Source organism: Erpetoichthys calabaricus, chromosome 4, assembly GCF_900747795.2.
Source record: "Erpetoichthys calabaricus chromosome 4, fErpCal1.3, whole genome shotgun sequence".
Taxonomy (NCBI): domain Eukaryota; kingdom Metazoa; phylum Chordata; class Cladistia; order Polypteriformes; family Polypteridae; genus Erpetoichthys; species Erpetoichthys calabaricus.
This window is the reverse complement of record NC_041397.2, coordinates 23,031,130-23,053,297: the sequence shown is the minus strand read 5'-3', so window position 1 is coordinate 23,053,297 and position 22,168 is coordinate 23,031,130. Positions and strand designations below refer to the sequence as shown.

The 22,168-nt window shown below is 38.8% G+C and overlaps 1 protein-coding gene across 1 annotated transcript in view; it reads right to left on the bottom strand.

Moving 5' to 3' along the window:
- vps36 (vacuolar protein sorting 36 homolog) overlaps window positions 1–22,168 on the bottom strand; it is a 76,178-nt gene that overhangs the window by 25,436 nt on the left and 28,574 nt on the right. Inside the window, exons 7-10 of the mRNA XM_028799250.2 lie at window positions 13,017–13,049; window positions 12,812–12,889; window positions 5,191–5,325; window positions 537–602 (exon numbers count right to left, since the gene is read on the bottom strand). Of these exons, the coding sequence (XP_028655083.1) occupies window positions 537–602; window positions 5,191–5,325; window positions 12,812–12,889; window positions 13,017–13,049 (312 nt within the window). The remainder of the gene's footprint in view (window positions 1–536; window positions 603–5,190; window positions 5,326–12,811; window positions 12,890–13,016; window positions 13,050–22,168) is intronic.

Below are 22,168 nucleotides of genomic sequence, written 5' to 3'. Positions count from 1 at the left end.
GGGCGCCAAACTGAATGACCGTTATGTGATCTACATTACTGGCACAGTGGATTAGAGCAAGTGTAGTTTACAGGTGGCGGGCTCGTTGCAGTGCGCGTGACATCCGGTTTATAACCTTCTCGTTTCTGTGGTTTCTGTGCAGTGCAGAAGTGCGCGTGCGCCTCGATGTGCCCAGCTCCCAGCACCCTGCGTCCATATCCGGTTTACAACCTTCGGTTAGTAAGATGGATAGTTGTACCTTTTTATGTCTGCTGCTGTAACACTGTCATTTCCTTTCAAATTAATACATTTTCTATCTATGTATCTATCCATCTATAAACCAAAATTCTCACAAATCTATTTTACCACAACAGAAATGGCACCAAAAATGTCTTTGCTGCCCCTTATCTGAACGATAAACAAATTCAGTCCCTAAGTGATATTAACAAGAATGAGATGTAGGGCTGATTTTTTTTTAATTATTCAACAATAACTTCAATTTAACTTCACCTTAGAATGCTTATTCAAAATGAACAAGGAATATAATGTTTCCTCACCTCCATTCCACGAGCCCGATTGACAAGGCAATACACTTCTGTCAAAGCCATCATGCCTCCTCTTTCCTGATTGGAAACAAATAATTAAACCAAATTTAGTCATTAAAAATTCTTTTGGAGTTCATGGGAAATGCATACACTCGGCTCATCAAACTCCTTGAAATCAGTTTGCATTTTTTGCCGTTAAACACATGGTGCAGTTAATTCAGTAACACTCACGGGGAGAAGGCTCCAAACTTAGAAGATTAGAAACTTCCTGTTGTTTCTTAGTGTCAAGTACTGAGTAAGGAAGGTCATATTTTCATGCTGAGGTTTACATCCTACTTAAATACTTTACTTCCAAAAGCTACTGTGCTGACAAGTATAATCCAGAGGCTGTCATTGTTATGTTTTAGATCATAGATCAGAGAAACTGTGTCTGTGAAATGGTTTTTTAGTGAATTCTTGGCTGATTAGAAGCTTATATACAATAGCTTAATCACTAGTCGTGAGACATTTCCTGTACTGAGGCATACTATAACAATACATTATTATTATTACTGCTATAAATAACATTTTATACAACTATGTACAGTGCAGTATGTTGGTCCAGTGGTCTAAATTGCTGCCTGACAGCTTATAGGACCTGTATTATTATTATTATTATCATTAGTAGTAGTAGTAGTAGTTGTAGTTGTAGTAGTAGTAGATTCAATGCATAGTCTTGTCAATTTCTGTGTGCTGTTCACAAGTTCTTTCTGCTCATATGATTTTGTCCACGTATTCCAGATAAAACAGACATTCACACTGCATTAACTGTAAATTGGCCCATTATGAGTAAGCATGCCTTAAAATGGACTCACCAGCTCTATACAACATTCCTTACACTTTTGTAATGCTCACTTCTAATTTGTGTGAGACATATTAATAAACAGTGCTTTCCAACATTTTCCATGGTGAACCCCTTAGGTCTTACAAAGTCCTGCTCGACATCCCAGCATAATAAGCCCTAGTAGTTTAAAATGTTGTTATATTTTACGTAGAGGAGTACAGAAGAAAGCCAAACACGTTTTAAAATGAAAGATTTTTCGATAATTTTGCAACTCCGGCAACTTGTGAGTTTAACACATATATTTATTGTTAGGTCAAATGTGAGACAACCTAGCACTCATTTGCTCATCAAATATTTCTAAACTTTTTTTGTGCTTCAGCATTTCATACAGTACCACATTTCTTTTTCTTATTATGTGCTAGCCTCTTTGCGGTTCTGTTGCTTGGTATGCTCTTTTAGCAATCTTATCCAACATGAAGCCTGCTACTAAAGACCCCATCACACTATACAGTCATCCCTCACCTATCGCGGGGGTTACGTTCCAGAGCTCCCCGCGATAGGTGAAAATCCGCAAAGTAGCAACCTATATTTATTTTACTATTTATATATATTTTAAGGCTTTATAGACCCTTCCCACACTCTTATAAACCTTTCTCACTCTCTTATTAACCTTTCCCACACTCTTAAAAACTTTCTATGCTCTTAAACACTTTCTACACTCTTAAACACCGCAGAGCAACACTACGCGCAGCGATCAGACGTCGATGTGTCTGCCACTCGCTTTGTGAAGGGGGGCAGCTGAACACATGCTAAGCAGAAATGGACTTTGTGTTGCTTCTGCCAAAATGCCTGCTTGTCACTCTGCCCGTTCTGAAGGAGGAGGAGGAGTGGGGGTGTGAGGGCTGAATGCACATTCGCTCAAACCCCCCTCCCCCTCCCTGGAGGCACGGTATGCTCCTGTCAATCTGTGTTCTAGTTTGGGGGGTGGGGTTGTTTGGGGGAGAGCTGAATGCACGCTAAGGAGAAATGGTCTTTGTGCTGCTTGTCGCTCTGCGTGTCAATAATTTAAAAGCCTGTACAGCAGCTGTTTTCCTGTCTCACTGCCTTGTCTTGCGTGAAGTTAAAATGTTTTATAATAGAGAGATGTTACTCATATCTTTAGCCCGACATCCACATATCATATGTGTTAACAAAGTGTGTTTTATAAGTTTACATGTGTTTAAAGCGTGTTGGATGGGTATTTTAAGGTTTAAACTATAAAAATGTTTATTTATATGGTCTTTCTATATCGTGGATTTTCACCTATCGCTGATGGGTCTGGAACGTAACTTCTGCAATAGGCGGGCAATCACTTGTATTTAAAAAAACCTGTGATACAGTGAAGCCACAATAGCTGAACTGTGATATGGTGAGGGACGGCTATACAACCTTCGTAATGTTTGTGTGCAAAATTTACCCTTAACAAGTTTCCAACTGTTTCCCTATGTTCTTGATGAACTCATTTTAAAATAACAGTCTCAATCCACTAGACCAATTGCCTTCATAATTTTAAACACTTTAATCATGTCACCTCTTAATCTTCTTTTGCTTAAACTGTAAAGGCTCAGCTCTTTTAATCTTTCTTCATAATTAGTCCCCTTTTGCCCTGGAATCAGCCTAGTCACTCTTCTCTGGACCTTTTCTAGTGCTGCTATGTCCTTTTTGTAGCCTGCAGACCAAAACTGCACCCAGTACTCAAGATGAGGCCTCACCAGTGTGTTATAAAGCTTGAGCAGAACCTCCTGTGACTTGTACCCCATACATCGTGCTATATAACCTAACATTCTGTTTGCCTTCTTAATGGCTTCTGAATACTGAAAGGGAAGTCGATAGCTTAGAGTCCACTACGACTCCTACGTCCTTCTCATAAGGTGTACTCTCAATTTTCCGACCACCCATTGTGTATTCAAACCTAACATTTTTACTTTCTATGTGTAATACTTTACATTTACTGACATTAAACTCCATCTGCCACAAATCTGCCCAAGCCCGTATGCTATCCAAGCAATTATATTAGCATATAGAAGACAGAATTGTTTGAACAATTTTATCTGAATATTATTACTACAGTATAAAGAACCGACGTTATCAACCTAAATGGCATTTGAACGAATTTATAACACCGGAAAGGTGCAGGTAGCCTAACTGATATGAACATAAGACAGGTTCAGAAATAGACAGTGGGTCGGGAGGTGGGAGACTTCAGTTGCTTAAGCCCCTGATCTCCAGCGCCCAGCCCCTAATCCTTCAGTATGAGATGTACACAAACAATTAAAGTGAGCCCTTGGTCTTCTTGCTTATACTGTACCATTCGTACTCCTCTTATACAATAAATCAGTTTCTTTCCAAGGTCTGTCTTATTTATATAATTTTAATGAATTACTGTGTTTTAAATAATATTAATAACTAGATGAGGAACTTATTTCAGTTCCTTTTCTACTTTCATATAGTTAATATTGATACTGATTTAGGGTAGTATTGGTCATTTTGGATTACTAGATATTTTTCATATACTACTTATCGGATGCAATTTCAAAAATGTTATGGTTAGGAAAATTAAACAACAATTAGTCACACTTTCTGCCACTAACATACATTAGTCGATGCCATTCTCACATCACTTGAATTGCAATCTGTTGTGTATGAAAGCCACTGAACCACCACAAGACGCTTTGTACTCCGCTTTTACCTCCACTGTAAAGTGCGTTAAAAAGTACATATTTAATGTTGTCTGCTAACACACATTCTATTATCACGACAAGTTTTGAAAAAGACTCATTGTTACAGAACTATTTAATAAACAAAAATGTTATAACTGACTCTTGCATGAAGCAAATAAATAATGCGAAATTATCCAACTTTTATATCAGTTAACTTAGTCAGCAAATGCACCTGAATGTTACGTCATGTGTACATTGTCTAAATTGTTACTGATTGGCTTTAGGATGCTGCTGGTATTGACACAAAATACCTAAAACAAAAGTGTAATGGAAAATAAATATTAAGATCACCCATATTATATGTTTTGTAACTATAAAGGGAAAAAAGAGAAACTGAATTCGGTTTATTTCTGTATGTGATTCATTGACTGCTATCTACTACCCACAGCACAAAACTGATGTCAAGTCAGGTCCGATCCCACATACTTAATCTATAACCTCCAGATGTGTTTTCTTTTTTGGTGGAAAGGTGTTTTACATGTTTAAGAAATCACAAGAAATATTATTGTCTAAGTACAGAAAGGCAGGTTGAAAAGTGCCCCATTCTGCTTTCTTTTTGATCATGTTACTGTGTGTAGGCAAAGAACCGTATTTTTGTAATGGGATGTGTTTTCAAGTGTTAAATTCTTTTGAATTCTGTACTTTTCATCTGTTTAATTTAGGCAACTGTGTAAGACTCATAAGTATAAATGTAAAAACGCACATATATAAGCAATATAGAATATTTACATTGCATTCAAATCTATCCTTATTTTAAACGAATGTTCAAATCTTAATTTTTACCTAATTTGACAGCTCTACTATAGATTTGTTAGTTCTACATTGAAAGATGAAACTGAAATTGTACATTTTAAACCAATTACAGCATTGCTTTTCTCACACCGCTCAAGCCATATTGCAACACCCAGCTCTGACTTAAACACTTTTAGAGAGGCACTAAAGGTATGTTTAATTTTAAAGAGTCATTAAATGTATGTTACATAGTGCTAGATACAGAGCTTGAATTAAGTTATTAAAAACAAAGAAACAGAATGTCTTTCTATTATGTTACAATGTCACATGTTCTCTTTCTATACTGTCTTACCTCGAGAGGAGTCTGTAAAATCTGTGCCAGTTGCTTGGCTAATTGCAAATGGTAATGAGTTCCGGAGCCATGTGTCTCTCTAGTGACTGGGTTAGCAATTCCCATGCTTAAAAGGTATGACTTGAACCGAATTGTCTGTGAATGGAAAGAAAAGAGTAAAAATTGTTACAGAAAACATTCAATTCATTTGCACACTGGAAAAGGTACACAGGTAAGGCTGAGGGAGGACTCTAAATTGGCACTGGGTTCACATGTACAAGTAGGTGCATGCAAGTGTGTCCTGTGATAAGTTGTTCATCCATTGAACACCACCAGATCTTGCAGAAGGAACCTCCAGTGCCTCCAAATCCTGTAACGAAATAAGCCCACTCAGAAAATAAAGGAGTGGATGGCTCAGTCAATCAAGTTCCATTAATTCAAAACTCTCAGTTATGTTTAAGTCCACATGTTGTGCAATATTTTCGATTTTTTACATGACCCAATAGATCATGCCAGCATCTTGCTGAAACATTTTAAATTGCTTGTATAGCATAATGCAGAATGCTGCTTCTAAGGTATGATGTGTTGTGTGAATATTTTACACTCTGTGCTAGGATTCATTTGCTTGGTGTAAATTTCCCTTTTATACAGTTCCATGCACATGTTTGGACATTCCTGTCAAAATTACATATGTTGTTGACATTTGAAGTAAAAAATGATAAAAATAAATTGGACAGCAAGCAAACTAAATGTGTATTTTTAAGAAAAAGTTAATGTAAGGGTACTATTTATTTGATGAACTTCAAAAATGTAAAAAAATAAATAAATAAAACAGTCCTATTTGCAAAAGTTTGGCCATCCTTTCAGTTGTAAATTCTCAGATCCTACTAGGCTGTTAGTCTGTGCTAGTCTGGTCAGATGATATCAGTTCCAGAGCTTAATGAACTCTTTGACACTTCAAACATTGCACATCATTCAAGTACCATGGACTCTTCTAAGCAACTGACTTCAAAGCAGGGGAAGGCTATAAAAACATCAAAGCGCTTCCACCTAGCAATATCTACAGTCTGAAATGTCATTAAGAAATGTCAGTTTAGAGGAACTGTGGAGATCTGAGAGACCACGAAAACTGACACGATACTGTAGAACAGCTCATATAATGTGCAGGGAGGCAAAGCAAAACTACCATATGACTGCAAGTGACCTTCAGGCAGGTTTAGGGTGTACTCACACACTTGGCAAGTTTGTCCTGTGCCGTGCCCGAGCACGATTGTCCCCCCCACCTACTCCACTGCTGGCCTGCACTCACACTTTGCTGTAATGTTCTGGGCCCAGGCATGCTTTCGTCATCACCATGCAACTTTGTGTAAACCCAAACCAAGAAACACGGAGCGACAGCATGCATGTCAAAATGAATGTGCTTATTTTGTGTTTTTTTTTTTTTTTGGAGTCATGTAGGGCAGGATAATGCTCTAGCCTCTTACTGATTTATTGAGTGTGCAGTGCAGGGTTTTGCTGTTAATCGTGTTGAGAAGATTTTTATGGAGACCAATGATGTTAAGGGAGGAATCTGCAGCTTTTCTTGCCAACTACAATTCACTTTCATCTGTAAGGTGAGAATAAAAAGCTGTTTTTAACTCAAATGGTAGTGAATGAAATGACGGTGCATCATTGACATCATGTCTATGTGTTCTATGCCAGGGTGTGATGATGCAGGTTCTGCTCCATGCTCCCATCTTACTTCTGGGAGCCCTCAAACCCGACACAGTGAGTAATGTCACTGATGAGTTCGATAGTGAGACACAACAAAGCAAAGTGATGGTGCAAAAAGTACGAAGTGCTTTTATTAAAAACAGCAAAATCAAAAACAAAGTGTCCAAATAAATAGTGCAGTGCTTCAAATAAGTCATTAAATAAATAATCCAATAAAACAGGTGAATCCATGGAGGTTAAAAACACAATAGAAAAATCCTTTTAAAATGAGGTTAAAAACAATGGCTGGAAGCAGTCATTTCTTAAAACTCCGGTGCTTTCTTCTCCCTTACTGGCGACTCCCCTGTTTCTCCCCTAATGGGCCCCGCAACAGGGGAGTTGCCCTACCAGCAAAATGCAGCTCCCTTCAATTCTAGTCCGGTAGTCCTCCGATCCCCGGCTACGTCGGGCTCCAGCCGGACCAAGACTTGGGTTCCTTCCCCAGTGGCAAGGGCGCTCACGCTGGGGCTCAACACTCTGAAAGCCTCCTCGACTCTGCTTCCTTCAACGGCCAGTCGACCCCTCTGCCAGTCACTCCAGCTCCACAAAACTGCTCAACTGGAGCGACCTCTTCAATCTGCCCCCTCAGAGAGTTCCTTCGTGGCTCTTCAACCAGCTGCATTAAACTTTCACGGGCCAGCTCTCGCTCTCACTCTCCCACACCAGCTTTCTACTTCCTGACACCTGTTTCTCCATTAACCTCTGTTCCTGTTCTTTTCTCACTCTTCTTTCCCTCTCCTCCATCCACCTCGCACTTCTGTTAAATATTACGGGGACATGGATCTGGTGTGGCAATTAGCAGCTCCCGGCAACAATTACGGATACGGACGACTCTTCATCTGTGCACTTAAGCGAGGACAGTCCACATCACGAATCACCTGGGAACCACTCTAGCCACACTACCACGCCCCCTCCCTAAGCCACGAGTATGGCGACTATTTATTTAAAAATGGCCTTTTTGAATTGAGCTGTGGACCCGCTACACCACACAGGGGTCGCCAGCTCCAGTCCTGGAGGACCACCATGGCTGCAAGTTTTCATTCTAACCCTTTTCTTAATGAGTGATCTGTTTTTGCTGCTAATTAACTTCTTTTGAACTAATTTTAAATGACTTGTTCTTGAACACTCAGACCCCTTAATTGTTTCTTTTTCCTTAATTAGCAGCCAAACAATAATAAGATACAAAATGAGCCAAAACAACTGGTGTCCATCATACAATATCTGAAAATAAAGAAAGATGAAGGTCTCAGGAATGCTGATCTGCTCAGGTCCTCAAAACATTTTAACAGTTAAGAGAAAATCAACAATTACAGAAATGTTTGCTTTTGCACAATGTGAGCAGCAACAAGCAATGGAATTAAAGATGGGTTTAATGAACGACAAAACTCGGTGCCTAATTAAGTAACTGGTTGGAGTGAAATTGGTTGGAGTCTGAGGCCCTGACTTAGTTGGTCTTCTGTTGACTCACTCACTTCTCATTTCATTTCTGTTTGGGTGCCATTTAAGGAAAGAAATGAAGCAATTCAGAGGAACGATAAAGAAAATCAGAGGAACAAATCTTAAAAAAACAAGTCAATTAAAATGAATTCAAAAGTAGTTAATTAGCAGCACAAACTGAGCAATCATTAAAACAAGGTTAGAATGAAAACCTGCAGCCACAGTGGTCCTGCAGGACCGGAGTTGGTGACCCCTGTTCTATGCTATGGCATGTTTACCTATCACACTGTTCTCTAATGCTACTGAACAGTCCTCAGGCCCACCTCTTCCATGAGGGCCAGGGCATGGTACGGCTGGCCTGGCACGAAGTGATCACACTAGTCAAATCAACTAGAGTTTGGAGGGTTACATAAGGACAAATGTGCTCGGGCACAGAACAAATTGCTAGTATGAGTACATCCTTAGTTGCAAAAGCAGTGGTGGTGCACCGCTCTGATGTGCAGCGTTACTTACATGGACATTGTCTTTGTGGAAGGGCCATCAGGAAGGAACCTTATTTGTGATCTCGTCACAACAAAACATGTATTAAGTATGCAAAACACCATTTTGGAACCAATGCCATTTACAGACGACGTTAAAACAATTTGGACACAGCCACAAAAGGTTTGTTTGGAGACAAAAAGGATCAGCTTTTGAGGAAAAGAACACCTTATAATAATAATAATAATACATTTTAATAATAATAATTCTTTAATAATAATAATAATAATAATAATAATAATAATTCTTAGCATTTATATAGCGCTTTTCTCACTACTCAAAGTGCTCAGCAATTGCAGGTTAAGGGTCTTGATCATGAGCCCAACAGAGCAGAGTCTCTTTTTGGCATTTACGGGATTTGAACCAGCAACCTTCTGATTGCCAGTGCAGATCCCTAGCCTCAGAGCCACCACTCCGCCTATTTTATTTATATAGCGCCTTTCCCATGCACAAGGCACTTCACAGAGTTTAAGATAGAACGGCAGGGTATACAGTATATAGCATTGTACTAAACCAGATAAATAAAGAAGATTAAGACAGTAAATTCAGAGAAAAAGCCTAACAGACAACATAATTGATGGTCTCGCACACACACACACACACACAGGTTACATGAGCATCTTGACAGAGAAGTAAACTGAGAGCTAAAAGCCTTCCTGAACAGATGAGTTTTGAGTTGTTTTATAAAAGAATTCATGGAGTCAGCTGACCTGATTAATTTCGGTAGGTCATTCCAGAGTCTGGGCACTATAGAGCTGAAGGCCCTGTCACCCATGGAGTGTAGATTAGTGTGGGGTACAACAAGATTGCCAGAATCAGAGGACCTGAGTGGGCGGGCAGGCACATAGTGATGGAGTAGGTCACTGATGTAGTTTGGCGCGAGGTTATTTAAGGCTTTGTAGGTTATTAGTAGGATTTTATATTCGATTCTGTAAGACACAGGGAGCCAGTGAAGACGGAACAGGATGGGTGTGATGTGCTCGCTGCTGCTGGTTCGAGTACGGACTCTTACAGCTGAGTTTTGAATAAGCTGGAGCTGTGATAGAAGATTAGAAGGGGCACCTGCCAGTAGGGAATTACAATAATCGATGCAGGATGTCATAAAAGCATGGACAAGTTTCTCAGCATTAGAAAAGGAGAGGAAGGACCGAACACGAGATATGTTACGGAGGTGAAATTAAGAAAGTTTCTTAATGTGGTTTATGTGGGCAGAATAAGAAAGGGAGGAATCAAAAATGACACCAAGATTCCTTGCGGTAGAGGCAGGTCTGATGAGATCACCGCCAAGATGGACTGGGAAGGAGCTCATTTTATTAAGTTGCACTTTAGTCCCAATTTTCAGGAGGTCAGTTTTATTGCAATTTAATTTTAAAGAGTTCTGCTCCATCCAGGTATTAATTTCACTGCGGCAGGTTGTGAGCTAAGAAAGCTCTGATGAAGTTCCACTTTTAACATTGAAATAAAGTTGAGTATCGTCTGCATAAAAATGATAACCCAGTCCATAGCTACGAAAAATATGGCCAAGGGGAAGCCTGTACAGTTAGGTCCATAAATATTTGGACAGAGACAACTTTTTTCTAATTTTGGTTCTGTACATTACCACAATGAATTTTAAATGAAACAACTCAGATGCAGTTGAAGTGCAGACTTTCAGCTTAAATTCAGTGGGGTGAACAAAACGATTGCATAAAAATGTGAGGCAACTAAAGCATTTTTTGAACACAATCCCTTCATTTCAGGGGCTCAAAAGTAATTGGACAAATTAAGTAACTGGAAATAAAATGTTCACTTCTAATACTTGGTTGAAAACCCTTTGCTGACAATGACAGCCTGAAGTCTTGAACTCATGGACATCACCAGATGCTGGCTTCCTCCTTTTTAATGCTCTGCCAGGCCTTTACTGCAGCGGCTTTCAGTTGCTGTGTTTGTGGGCCTTTCTGTCTGAAGTTTAGTCTTCAACAAGTGAAATGCCTGCTCAATTTGGTTAAGATCAGGTGACTGACTTGGCTATTCAAGAATTTTCCACTTCTTTGCTTTAATAAACTCCTGGGTTGCTTTGGCTGTATGTTTTGCATCCTTGTCCATCTGTATCATGAAACGCCGCCCAATCAATTTGACTGCATTTAGCTGGATTTGAGCAGACAGTATGTCTCTGAACACCTCAGAATTCATTCGGCTGCTTCTGTCCTGTGTCACATCATCAATAAACACTAGTGTCCCAGTGCCACTGGTAGCCATGCACGCCCAAGCCATCACACTGCCTCCACCGTGTTTTACAGATGATGTGGTATGCTTTGGATAATGAGCTGTTCCATGCCTTTTCCATACTTTTTTCTTGCTATCATTCTGGTAGAGGTTGATCTTGGTTTCATCTGTCCAAAGAATATTTTTCCAGAACTGTGCTGGCTTTTTTAGATGTTCTTTAGCAAAGTCCAATCTAGCCTTTCTATTCTTGAGGCTTATGAGTGGCTTGCACCTTGCAGTGCACCCTCTGTATTTACTTTCATGCAGTCTTCTCTTTATGGTAGACTTGGATATCGATACGCCTACCCCCTGGAGAGTGTTGTTCACTTGGTTGGTTGTTGTGAAGGGGTTTGTCTTCCCCATGGAAATGATTCTGCGATCATCCACCACTGTTGTCTTCCGTGGATGTCCAGGTCTTTTTGCATTGCTGAGTTCACCAGTGCTTTCTTTCTTTCTCAGGATGTACCAAACTGTAGATTTTGCCACTCGTAATATTGTATCAATTTCTCAGATGGGTTTTTTCTGTTTTCGCAGCTTAAGGATGGCTTCTTTCACCTGCATGGAGAGCTCCTTTGACCGCATGTTGTCTGTTCACAGCAAAATCTTCCACACGCAAGCACCACACCTCAAATCAACTCCAGACCTTTTATCTGCTTAATTGATAATGACATAACGACGGACTTGCCCACACCTGCCTATGAAATAGCGTTTGAGTCAATTATCCAATTACTTTTGAGCCCCTGAAATGAAGGGATTGTGTTCAAAAAATGCTTTAGTTGCCTCACATTTTTATGCAATCGTTTTGTTCACCCCACTGAATTAAACCTGAAACTCTGCACTTCAACTGCATCTGAGTTGTTTCATTTAAAATTAATTGTGGTAATGTACAGAACCAAAATTAGAAAAAAGTTGTCTCTGTCCAAATATTTATGGACCTAACTGTAAATACAGAAGAGAAGAGGGCCGAGGACAGAGCCCTGAGAAACTCCTTGTGTGACTGGCGCTGAGCTGAATCTGCTATTGCCAAGACTAACAAACTCTTGCCTATCAGTCAGATAGGACTTGAACCACTGGAGGGTAGTGCCAGAGATACCCAGCATGTTCTCCATTCTGGACAGTAGAATGTCATGTCTGACAGTGTCAAATGCTGCACTGAGGTCTAATAGAATTAATATGCTGGATTGTCCAGAGTCTGCTGCCATAAGCAAATCATTGGTTACCCGTAGCAGAGCAGTTTCACAGATGTGCTGTGTTCTGAAACCAGACTGGTAGGGTTCCATCAAATTATTAGAAGTTAGGTAGTTAGTGAGTTGGGAAGCTACAACACGTTCAAGAGCTTTTGACAGAAAAGGTAAGTGGGAAATAGGCCGAATGTTGTTAAGTTGTTACCAACTATTAAGTGCAAGGGTGGATCTAATATACTTTGAGGTTGTGTGGCAGAAACATTGTGTGCATACAGAGAAGATCGGCTTCCATTAAAATAAAGAGTATAGACTCAAACTTCTCATCTCATATCATTTTAAATCAATTTGTACAGTTTACACAAAACACCCTTATGCCAGTCAATATCTGCTCAAACAGTACATGTATGACAAATGGATTTTTAATAAACACAAACAAACTTAAACAAAAGTCAAAATGTTTTTCACTGAAAGACTTCTAGACTTGCCTCATCTTCTGTGATGTCACCTTGCTTGTCCTTGATTTTGTTCGCTATTGACTTCGATAGTTCTACCATTTCTTTTGCCTAGAAATTTGAGTTACATAAATTATTTTTTGCAAGTGAATATGTACAATAATTAAAATTATTTCTATTTCGTTTCCACAGCTCCATTAGAGAAAGCTGGAAACCCTTAAGAAAATACCAGGCTTACCTTCTCCATAAGCTTGCTAAGATCTTCAAAGGCCTAGAGAAAAAAAATATTTTACCATAAAAAATCAAAATGACAAACAGTTTTTAAGAACATGTTTAAGCAATTCAGTTTATTTGTGTGAGCACTGTTAAAATCTCTTGCTAACTAAACCCAGACGAAATATGGTCCTTGTTATTCCAATTTCTGCCATACCCAGGATGAGCTGTGTAGTCTTAACTAAGATAATAAAATAAAGATGAGCTAAACAGTTCAACCCACTGCAGTATCTTTTGGGAGTAAAGAATCCCACTACTTACAGTACAGCAGATATAACACACACCAAAACAGTGGGGAGCATAGGAGCTGTCTATGGGGGGAGACATACAGGCAACTGCCCCCCAATATTAAAGTTGAGGGAAATGCCTGAGAAATGATACAATGGTAAAAATGGCTTCAAAAGTCTGTATCAGCTGCATTTGAGTCTATATGTTGCTCCAGGTTTTTAAAGCTACATTCAAACTGCAGTTAAAAGTGATTCAATTCAGATTTGTTTGTTTTTTTTGTCTGACTGTTCAAATTAATTCTGCAAGTACTGTAAATCCTATATGTGTACATATACCTATCCTAAATCTGCGAAATTAATAAAATTATTCATCACACAGATGTCTCCTAATAGAGTACATGCTGACATACTGATTACAAATTGGTTACGGTGCTGGACCTCTACGAATTCATCAGCTCATAATAACAAATGTTTATCACTGCCAAATCTGTATGTAGAAACCTGTGGACAGGAGAAAGGCATTCTTTCCTTTTTTTCTGCATTTCACATTTCCCTAAAAGGACTGAACCTCTATCACATGAGTGAAAAGAAAATTGAATAGCGGTAAGAACAAAGTTTCAAGCAGGTAGTTATCGATTTGGATGCCTTAGATAAATGAACTAGTCTAGTAATAATCACAAAATACACTAAAGTGTAACGATTACCTTTAGACATTTACCCATGAGTGCTATTCATTATATGTCAAATTAGACTCCCATCTGTCATTTGATACACAGGTCTATCACCTTTGTAAAATTGCATTCCTTCATCTCCGAAATATAACCAAACTCCGTCCTTGACTCTCCCTTTGTGATGCTAAAAAGCTGGTTCATGCCTTTGTCTCCTCCAGGCTGGACTATTCTAATGCACTCCTCATCAGGATACCTAACAAGAGCCTTCAAAAGCTCCAACAAATTCAAAATAGTGCTGCAAGTATCCTGATGAGGGTGCAGAAATATGAACACATTTCACCAATCCTTCGGTCACTTCATTGGCTCCCTATTCATCTCCGTATTGAATACAAACTCTGTTTGCTCACTCATCAGTGTATTCATGGAAATGCTCTGCAATATCTTAAGGAACTCCTTATATTACAATCCACTACAGGAAACCACCATTTTGCAAATACCTACCGCCTTCGCCCCCCTTATGACCAAACTTTGTACAATGGGTGACCAAGCCTTTGCAGTAGTTAGTCCACAGCTCTGGAATGCCCTACCTGAGAACTTGGGAACACAGCAGATTGTGGGCTGTTTTAAAAAACAGCTAAAGACTTTTCTATTTAGCAAAGCATATTAACAGGAATACCACTAATTATTGTTGTTTTATCTCTGTTTTTATCTTGTTTTGTCTTTGTTAATTTTTTTTATGTAGCACTTTGAGATTTACTACAAATGTAAAGTGCCTTATAAATAAAATGAAAAAAAATTATGTATGCAAAGAAAGGAATATCACTGCTCATTAAGTATATGATGTGATTTTCCAGCAAGAGACAGGCTATGGATAATGGTTTTTAGTGTGTCAATAGTGGGATTGCATGGTATATTGGTATTGAAAATGTACCAAGAAAACAATTTTTAAAATGTTACAGCACCAGCATTTGGTTAATGTTCACACCGGAAGAAAATGGTGTTTTTCAAGCACCTCAAACTCCATCGTTTATTAGCACAATCAGAACTCCTAGGTAACCCGAATGAACCCCACCTGCTCTTCCTACAAATATATTTATAAAAACATTGGAGACTCCAAGAAAAAATCATTTGATAAGTTCAGTGGAGTGGAGAGTGGCATGATTGTGCATCAGAGCAGGGAGACACACATCTTTGTGGGCTGGGGAAATGAAGTAGCTATGAGACAAGGGTCAAGTTATCTGCTGTTTCGTAATGTTTTGGAACTGGTACTGAGGTTCAAAAGCTAATACCACAATGAAGTCAAAAGTTTAGTGCCAATCTAACACTAGCCAAGAGCAAATGTAAAGAGTTTAATTGATCAAGTCATAGCTAGTGGTGGTGAACAACGGAGGACAATATCTGCAGAGGTTTATCAGTTCATCTTTTGCTCACTTAACTATTCACAGTAACAAACATTTTAAGCAAGGGTTCCCACACTTTTGCATGCCACTGTATATGTACTAGCTGTGCTACCAGCCTAAGATGGGCTGAAATCTAAGTAATCAACATAGACCTCAGCGTTACCATTTGCAGTGCACCGTGCAATTCATATGTCTCTGTTACATGCCATTTGATATGGGATTCATAAAAGCAGTTTTGATGTTTGTGATGTACCATCTGTTGGAATGATAGAGACACAGCAACCAGATAGTCACACAGACGTTTATCCTGTTATTATGGTGGATTTCAATTTTACAAGTTATAGGCTTGCAATCATTATTAGCCTCTACTATTCTTGTTTTTTTTCCTTTTTTGTGGTGGTGTTTTGAACAACCACGATGTGATTGATCCAAGTGCTCTGTAGCCAACTGTGATGTTAGAATGTGGACACATCAACTATCGACAAGACCCACTGCATTGATTCTTCTAGGATAAAGCATAAAAACAATATGGAACTACTTACGCACATTTCTTTGGGAAAAAGCCCAGTGGGGTCTGGGTGGTCTTTTGGTTTTGGAACTCCAACATCTTGCCAGCTGGAGTTTTCATTTTTTTTTTGTCCTCTCTGGCCATCCAATCATAGCATAATAATTAGAGACTTAAAAATAACAATCTATCAATGTAATCCATAATTAAGGAGTTTATCTGTTTCTTGTTTATCTGTATTTAGTAAGCACATACTGTTTTATTCTTATTTCATTTAATTTTAGTCTTTAATATCTTCAACAGCACTTTGAGCTACATGCTGTTTGTGAAAATTTGCTAAAGAAACAAATGTTATTATTATTAGATTATTATCTATATTACGGCTTATCATTTTCTTCCCCACATTGTTTATGATGAGTAGGCACCCATGGTGGGGAACATTTAGACCTTTTAGCATTCTTGTCAAAGAAGCATAAAACATATTGTCCCCTTAGTTTCCAAAGCTTGTGTTCTTGTACAGTGGTACCTCTGGTTACGACTATAATTCATTCCAAAACTATGGACGCGACCCGATTTGGTTGCAACCCAAACGTAATTTTCCAATAAGATTGCATGTAAATATGATTAATCTGTTTCAGACCGTTTGAACTGTATGTAAATATTTTTTTGAAGATTTTTAAGCACAAAAATAGTTAATTATACCATAGAATGAACAGTGTACTAGTAAACTAAATGTAAAAACATTGAATAACACTGAGAAAACCTTGAGAAAAAAAAGAGTTCGTGCTAAACCCTTACTAACTGCTTGTACAAGACCCTTACAAACTGCTCGCTGTAAACTATTTATGAGTTTTATGCACAGGGAAAAAATTAATAAAGTTTGAAAAATCCTTAATTTATACAAAAACTAACCCTAAACAACCAAGAAAACTAACCTTGCATGAGTCGAGTTCTGGGGTGAAGGAAATGAGGAGGAAGCTGGGTAGAGAGAAGGTTACAGTTTTGAGGGAGAGTCCAGCTCCGCGAAATAGAGCGCAGAGAGATCATAGGGATGTACACGGAAAGACTGAACATGTGCTTTGTTAGGCCCTGTATACGCAAAAAAAGAAAATGGGAAACAGAGAATGGGAAATCATTGGCACGTACGAGCCGGAAGGGAAACTGGCCACCAGTGTTTTTGTTCACCACCAGAGTGTGTAGTTGTGAACAGATGTGAAATTTTGGCAAACTTTTTGATTGTAACCCAATTTGTATGTGTTTGGAAAAGTTCGTGACCAAAGGTTCTACTGTAATTGGTTTTATATGCTGTCAAATAACTTCTGTTATTACACATTACATAGATATACAGTATAACTCAACCTCCAACCTTCTATGGTGGAAGAAAGGTCGCCAATAGCAGTGCTACAAATATTCAGAATTTCAAAGGGAAGTAAGCTTGTTGCATTTCTCATTTGTTGCAATTAGTTTCTGTTGTTGACCACTGTGTTTATGGTCCTTAGGGAAAAACTTAATCTCCTCTGCACATGTCCAAAACAAAGCAATCTCATCTTTGTCTTCTTTGTCCCCTAAGCATCCAACCTTAGCAGACCCTCTCCTCTAATGTATTAATTTCTAATCCTGTCCATCCCTGTCACACCCAATGCAAAACTTAACATCTCCAACTGAGCCACCTCCAACTCTGTATCATGTTTATTGGTCACTGCCACCGTCTCCAACCCATATAACATAGCTGGTCTCACTACCGTCTTGTAGACCTTCCCTTTCACTCTTGCTGGTACCCGTCTGTCACAAATTACTCCTGACACTCTTCTCCACCCTGCCTGCACTCTCTTCCTCACCTCTCTTCCACACTCTCCGTTACTCTGTACTGATGATCCCAAGTATTTAAACTCATCAACCTTCACCAACTCTACTGCCTGCATCCTCACCATTCCTCTGACCTTCTTCTCATTCACACACATTCATACAGACCTTCATTCCTCTCATCTCTAGAGCATATCTCCACCTCTCCAGGGTCTCCTCAACCTGTTCCCTATTCTCATTACAGATCACAATGTCATCAGCAAACATCACAGTTCATGAGGACTCCTGTCTAATCTCCTCTGCCAACCTGTCCATCACCATTGCAAATAAGAAAGCGCTCAGAGCCGATCCCTAATGTAATCCCACCTCCACCTTAAACACATCCATCTTTCCTACCGCAGACCTCACCACTGTCTCACTTCCTTCGTACATATCCTGTAGCACTCTTACATACTTCTCTGCCACTCCCAGCTTCCTCAATACCAAAACTCCTCTCTAGGAACCCTGTTGTATGCCTTCTCCAAGTCCACAATGACACAATGCAACTCCTTTTGACCTTCTCTATACTTCTCCATCAACACCCTCTGAGCAAACGCTGCATCTGTAGTGTTTTTTCCTTGTATGAAATCATACTGCTGCTCACTAATCATCACTTTCCTTCTTAACTTAGCTTCCACTACTCTTTTCTATAACTTAATGCAGTGGCTGATCAATTTTATCCCTCTGTGGTTAGTACAGTTCTGCACATCACCCTTATTCTTAGAAATCAGTACCAGTACACTTCTTCTCCAATCCTCAGGTATCCTTTCACTTTCCAAGTTTCCATTAAACAATCTGGTTAAAAACTCCACTGCCATCTCTCCTAAACACCTCCATGCTTCCACAGGAATGTCATTTGGACCAATGGCTTTTCCATTCTTCATCCTCTTCATAGCTGTCCATACTTCCTCCTTGCTAATCCATTAAACTTCCTAGTTCATTATCTCCCCATCATCCAACCTTCTCTCTGTCTCATTCTCTTCATTCATCAACCTCTCAAAGTAATTGTACTATCTGCTCAACACAATTTCCAAACTTGTGAGTAATAATGTTTTCATTATTATCCTTATATTATGTTGGTGATGCCAGCAGGGGGTGCTTACCCTGCTGTCTGTATGTGGATTCCAATGCATCCAGTGCAGTGATGAGGACACTGTGCTGTAAAAATGGTGCCGTCCTTCGAAAGAGAAGTAAAATCAAGGTCCTGACTCTCCGTGGTCATAAAAGATCCCTGAGCATCCTTGGTAAAGAGTAGGGTGTATCCCAATGAGCAGGCTAAACTGTCCTCCTTGGCCTGGTCATTCTGGCCCCCTAATAATCCCTTGTCTCTAATTGTCTATTTTTCTGGTCACTTCACCAAATAATAGCTAATGTGTGGTGAGTGTACTGGCACAAAAATGGCTGCCATTGCATCACCCAGATGGATGCTACACATTAGTGGTGTTTGAAGTGGCTTTCCACTCACTATGTGAAATACTTTGAAGTAGTGAGAAAAGTGCTATATAAATGTAAAGAATTATTATTATTTAGACCAAGTAAGGAGACAATGGTGGAAGCTACACATTGGAAAAGCTGCAGGGCCAGATGGAGTCAGTCCTGAAGTTCTAAAGGCCTGTGCTCACCAACTTTGTGGTGTCTTCTGCCACCTGTTCAGTCCTTTCCTAAGGCTCCAGAATGTGCCGCTGGTGTGGAAAACATTCTACATTGTTCCTGCTCCAAAGAATACAGGCGCCTCTTCATCTAATGACTATAGACCAGTGGCACTTACGTCTCACATCATGCAGACCTTTGAAAGACTGGTAAAATCATTTGAAGAGGCCCACCGAATCAAAAAGGTAATTAAAAGGACAGGCGCAGTTATGGGGCACACTCTGGCCACCTTGAGGTCATAGCAAAGGAAAGGATTAAAACAAAATTGAGTGCCATTATGAACAATGCTGCACGTCTATTATATTAAAAAATCCTGCAATGAGACAAGTCTTTTTTTGAATAGATTTTTTCAAGTCCTACGAGACGAGACTTTTGGCCATTTTTTTCAAGTCACGCCCTCCTCTCAACCATATTCAACCGGTACTCTCACCTCTCATTTGTGTGAATGCTTTTGACAGACACAGTTCTTGCTCTCTCAGCTCTTATAAATTTTAACATTTTCCTCACTTTAAGTTTCCAATTAAACAAGACGTATAATGATCAAATCTTATTGAAGAATTTCATCACGAAAGGTTATCAACAGAAAAAATGAGTACACGGGCAATCCTAGCACCGAGAAACGATGAAGTCAAACAAATTAACGGCAAAAATGTTAATCAGTTACACGGCAAATTGGTTAAATGTGTATCAATAGACTATGCTGAAACAGTTGGTGGTGATCGTGCAGAAGATGAAAACATCAACTTACAATATCACAAAGAATATTTACAACCGTTAACACCATCCGGTCTTCCTTGGCATGAATTACTGTAGAAAGAAGGATGTATCCAAGAAAGGTAATGTAGTACAGCTTCAGGGGATAACATTAGACAACAAAGAAGATCTTGATATGCCATTCGTATTAAAATATTAATAGTTTCCCGTTAGAATAGCTTTTGCAAAGACAATTTACAAATCTCAGAGCCAAACAATTGAAAAAGTTATTTTATTTAATACAGAGAAAGAAACTAAATTCAATCACAGGCAGTTATACGTTGCGTTGTCACGATGAAAGTCCAAACACAGAATCAAAATTCAATGTGATATTGACGAAAATGTAATTCAAAAAATTGTTTTTACTGAAGTTTTGCAGTAAAACTGTCAGTTCAAAACGTTTTCGCCATGTTAATTTCAAAACCAAACAGAACGAAATTGTATTACGCAACAAATAACTAACACATCATGAAACATAATTTATTTTCAAATTATTATGTTTTACTGTTTTTTAATATGGTTAATTACTTGCTGTAATGTAAAATAGTTAGTTCTATTATGCATATGTAACAATTCCAATGAAAATAAGAATCTTTTTAAATTGTACATCCGCATGCAAGCGGCAGAACTGCAAAGAGGTTAGCGCATAGTGCAGGCCGAGGGGTGGCGAGCGAAGCAAGCAGGGGGCAAAGCCCCCTAGTATATATTATATATATTATATATATATTATATATATATATATATATATACACACACACACACACACACATACTACATATATCTATTTATGTATGTATTTATTTAAATAGCATCTGAAAAAACCCATATTCCCCTGGGGATGAATAAAGTTCTATCTATCTATCTATCTCCAGTCAACAGCTTCAGGGCATGAACCTGATATGTTCTTGATGCTTAACATGGCTATGCTTCAAGCTCAAAACATACAGTGTTGTCTGGAATAACATATAACTGGATGGAGAGATCTGAAACCATCAGATCAATTTTGAATTTTCAGATTTTAAAAAAGGGAGATGTATACTACCTAATTTAATTATTCCAGGATTAATCGTGCAACTTGGAAATCGAAGAATACTAACGTAATAGTTTTTTGTGCAGTCTTCTCAACAGTGACTTTAAAGCTGACTGGCTGCAACTGAATCTGATAAAGTTTGAAAAACGTTTCAGTATTATGAGGCCAACAGCTGTTCAGTAACACCTGCTGCACTTGATCCCAGATTAGCTGTGATGATCTGTGGGGTTTAAAAGCTCAGGGTTTGGTGATGCCCTCAGTTTTAGAGCAGTTAATGCCCACCTGTTACTTATGAAGTCAGAGCTCATTTTTAATATTTCACTTTACGAATTAGGAAACAAACAAACAAAAAGAATATTAACTTGTTAAAAATTTAAACTAATAAATGTTTTAAAGTGATCCTAAGAATAACTAAGTCAGATAGTTCACTTCCTTTTGAACTGTAAACGACTTAATAAACACAATTAACTGAATAGGTTTGACGGATCTCAAAGGTGGTTAAGGTTCACCTTTACAAAGCAGTCTTTGTCCCCATTTGGTTTAAGAAACAAGTTTCAACTGTACCATGTTTAAGCAGCAATTCAAGGCAGCCCAACACCATGGCCACACCTATTAGCATATGACTGCTTTTAATATAATTCCATAAAACCATATTTAATGAAAGAAGCACTGGCTTCATTTTAAATCTGAGTTACACCCAACACATTCTACAAATCAACACACATGTGGTTAATGAAAATTTCCAAATATAGCAATTAAAAACACATACAGAGCTATTCCTCTTGTTTTCTAATCCAGCATCCTGACACCAGAGGATCCAGGGAACAAAAGACACACATATACACACACACACACATCTAACAGGAACTTCCTCAGATAAACACAAGAAGAAAAGCAGGATTCTTATCAGCAGCAAACAGCTGATGCAGGAAACCTTTGATGAAGCAAAAAGAGCACTAGGAATGATACCACTAATTCACAAAATTAAAACTTCAGGGCAGAGGCAGCCATAGAATGTATGGTCTTTTAATCATTGTTG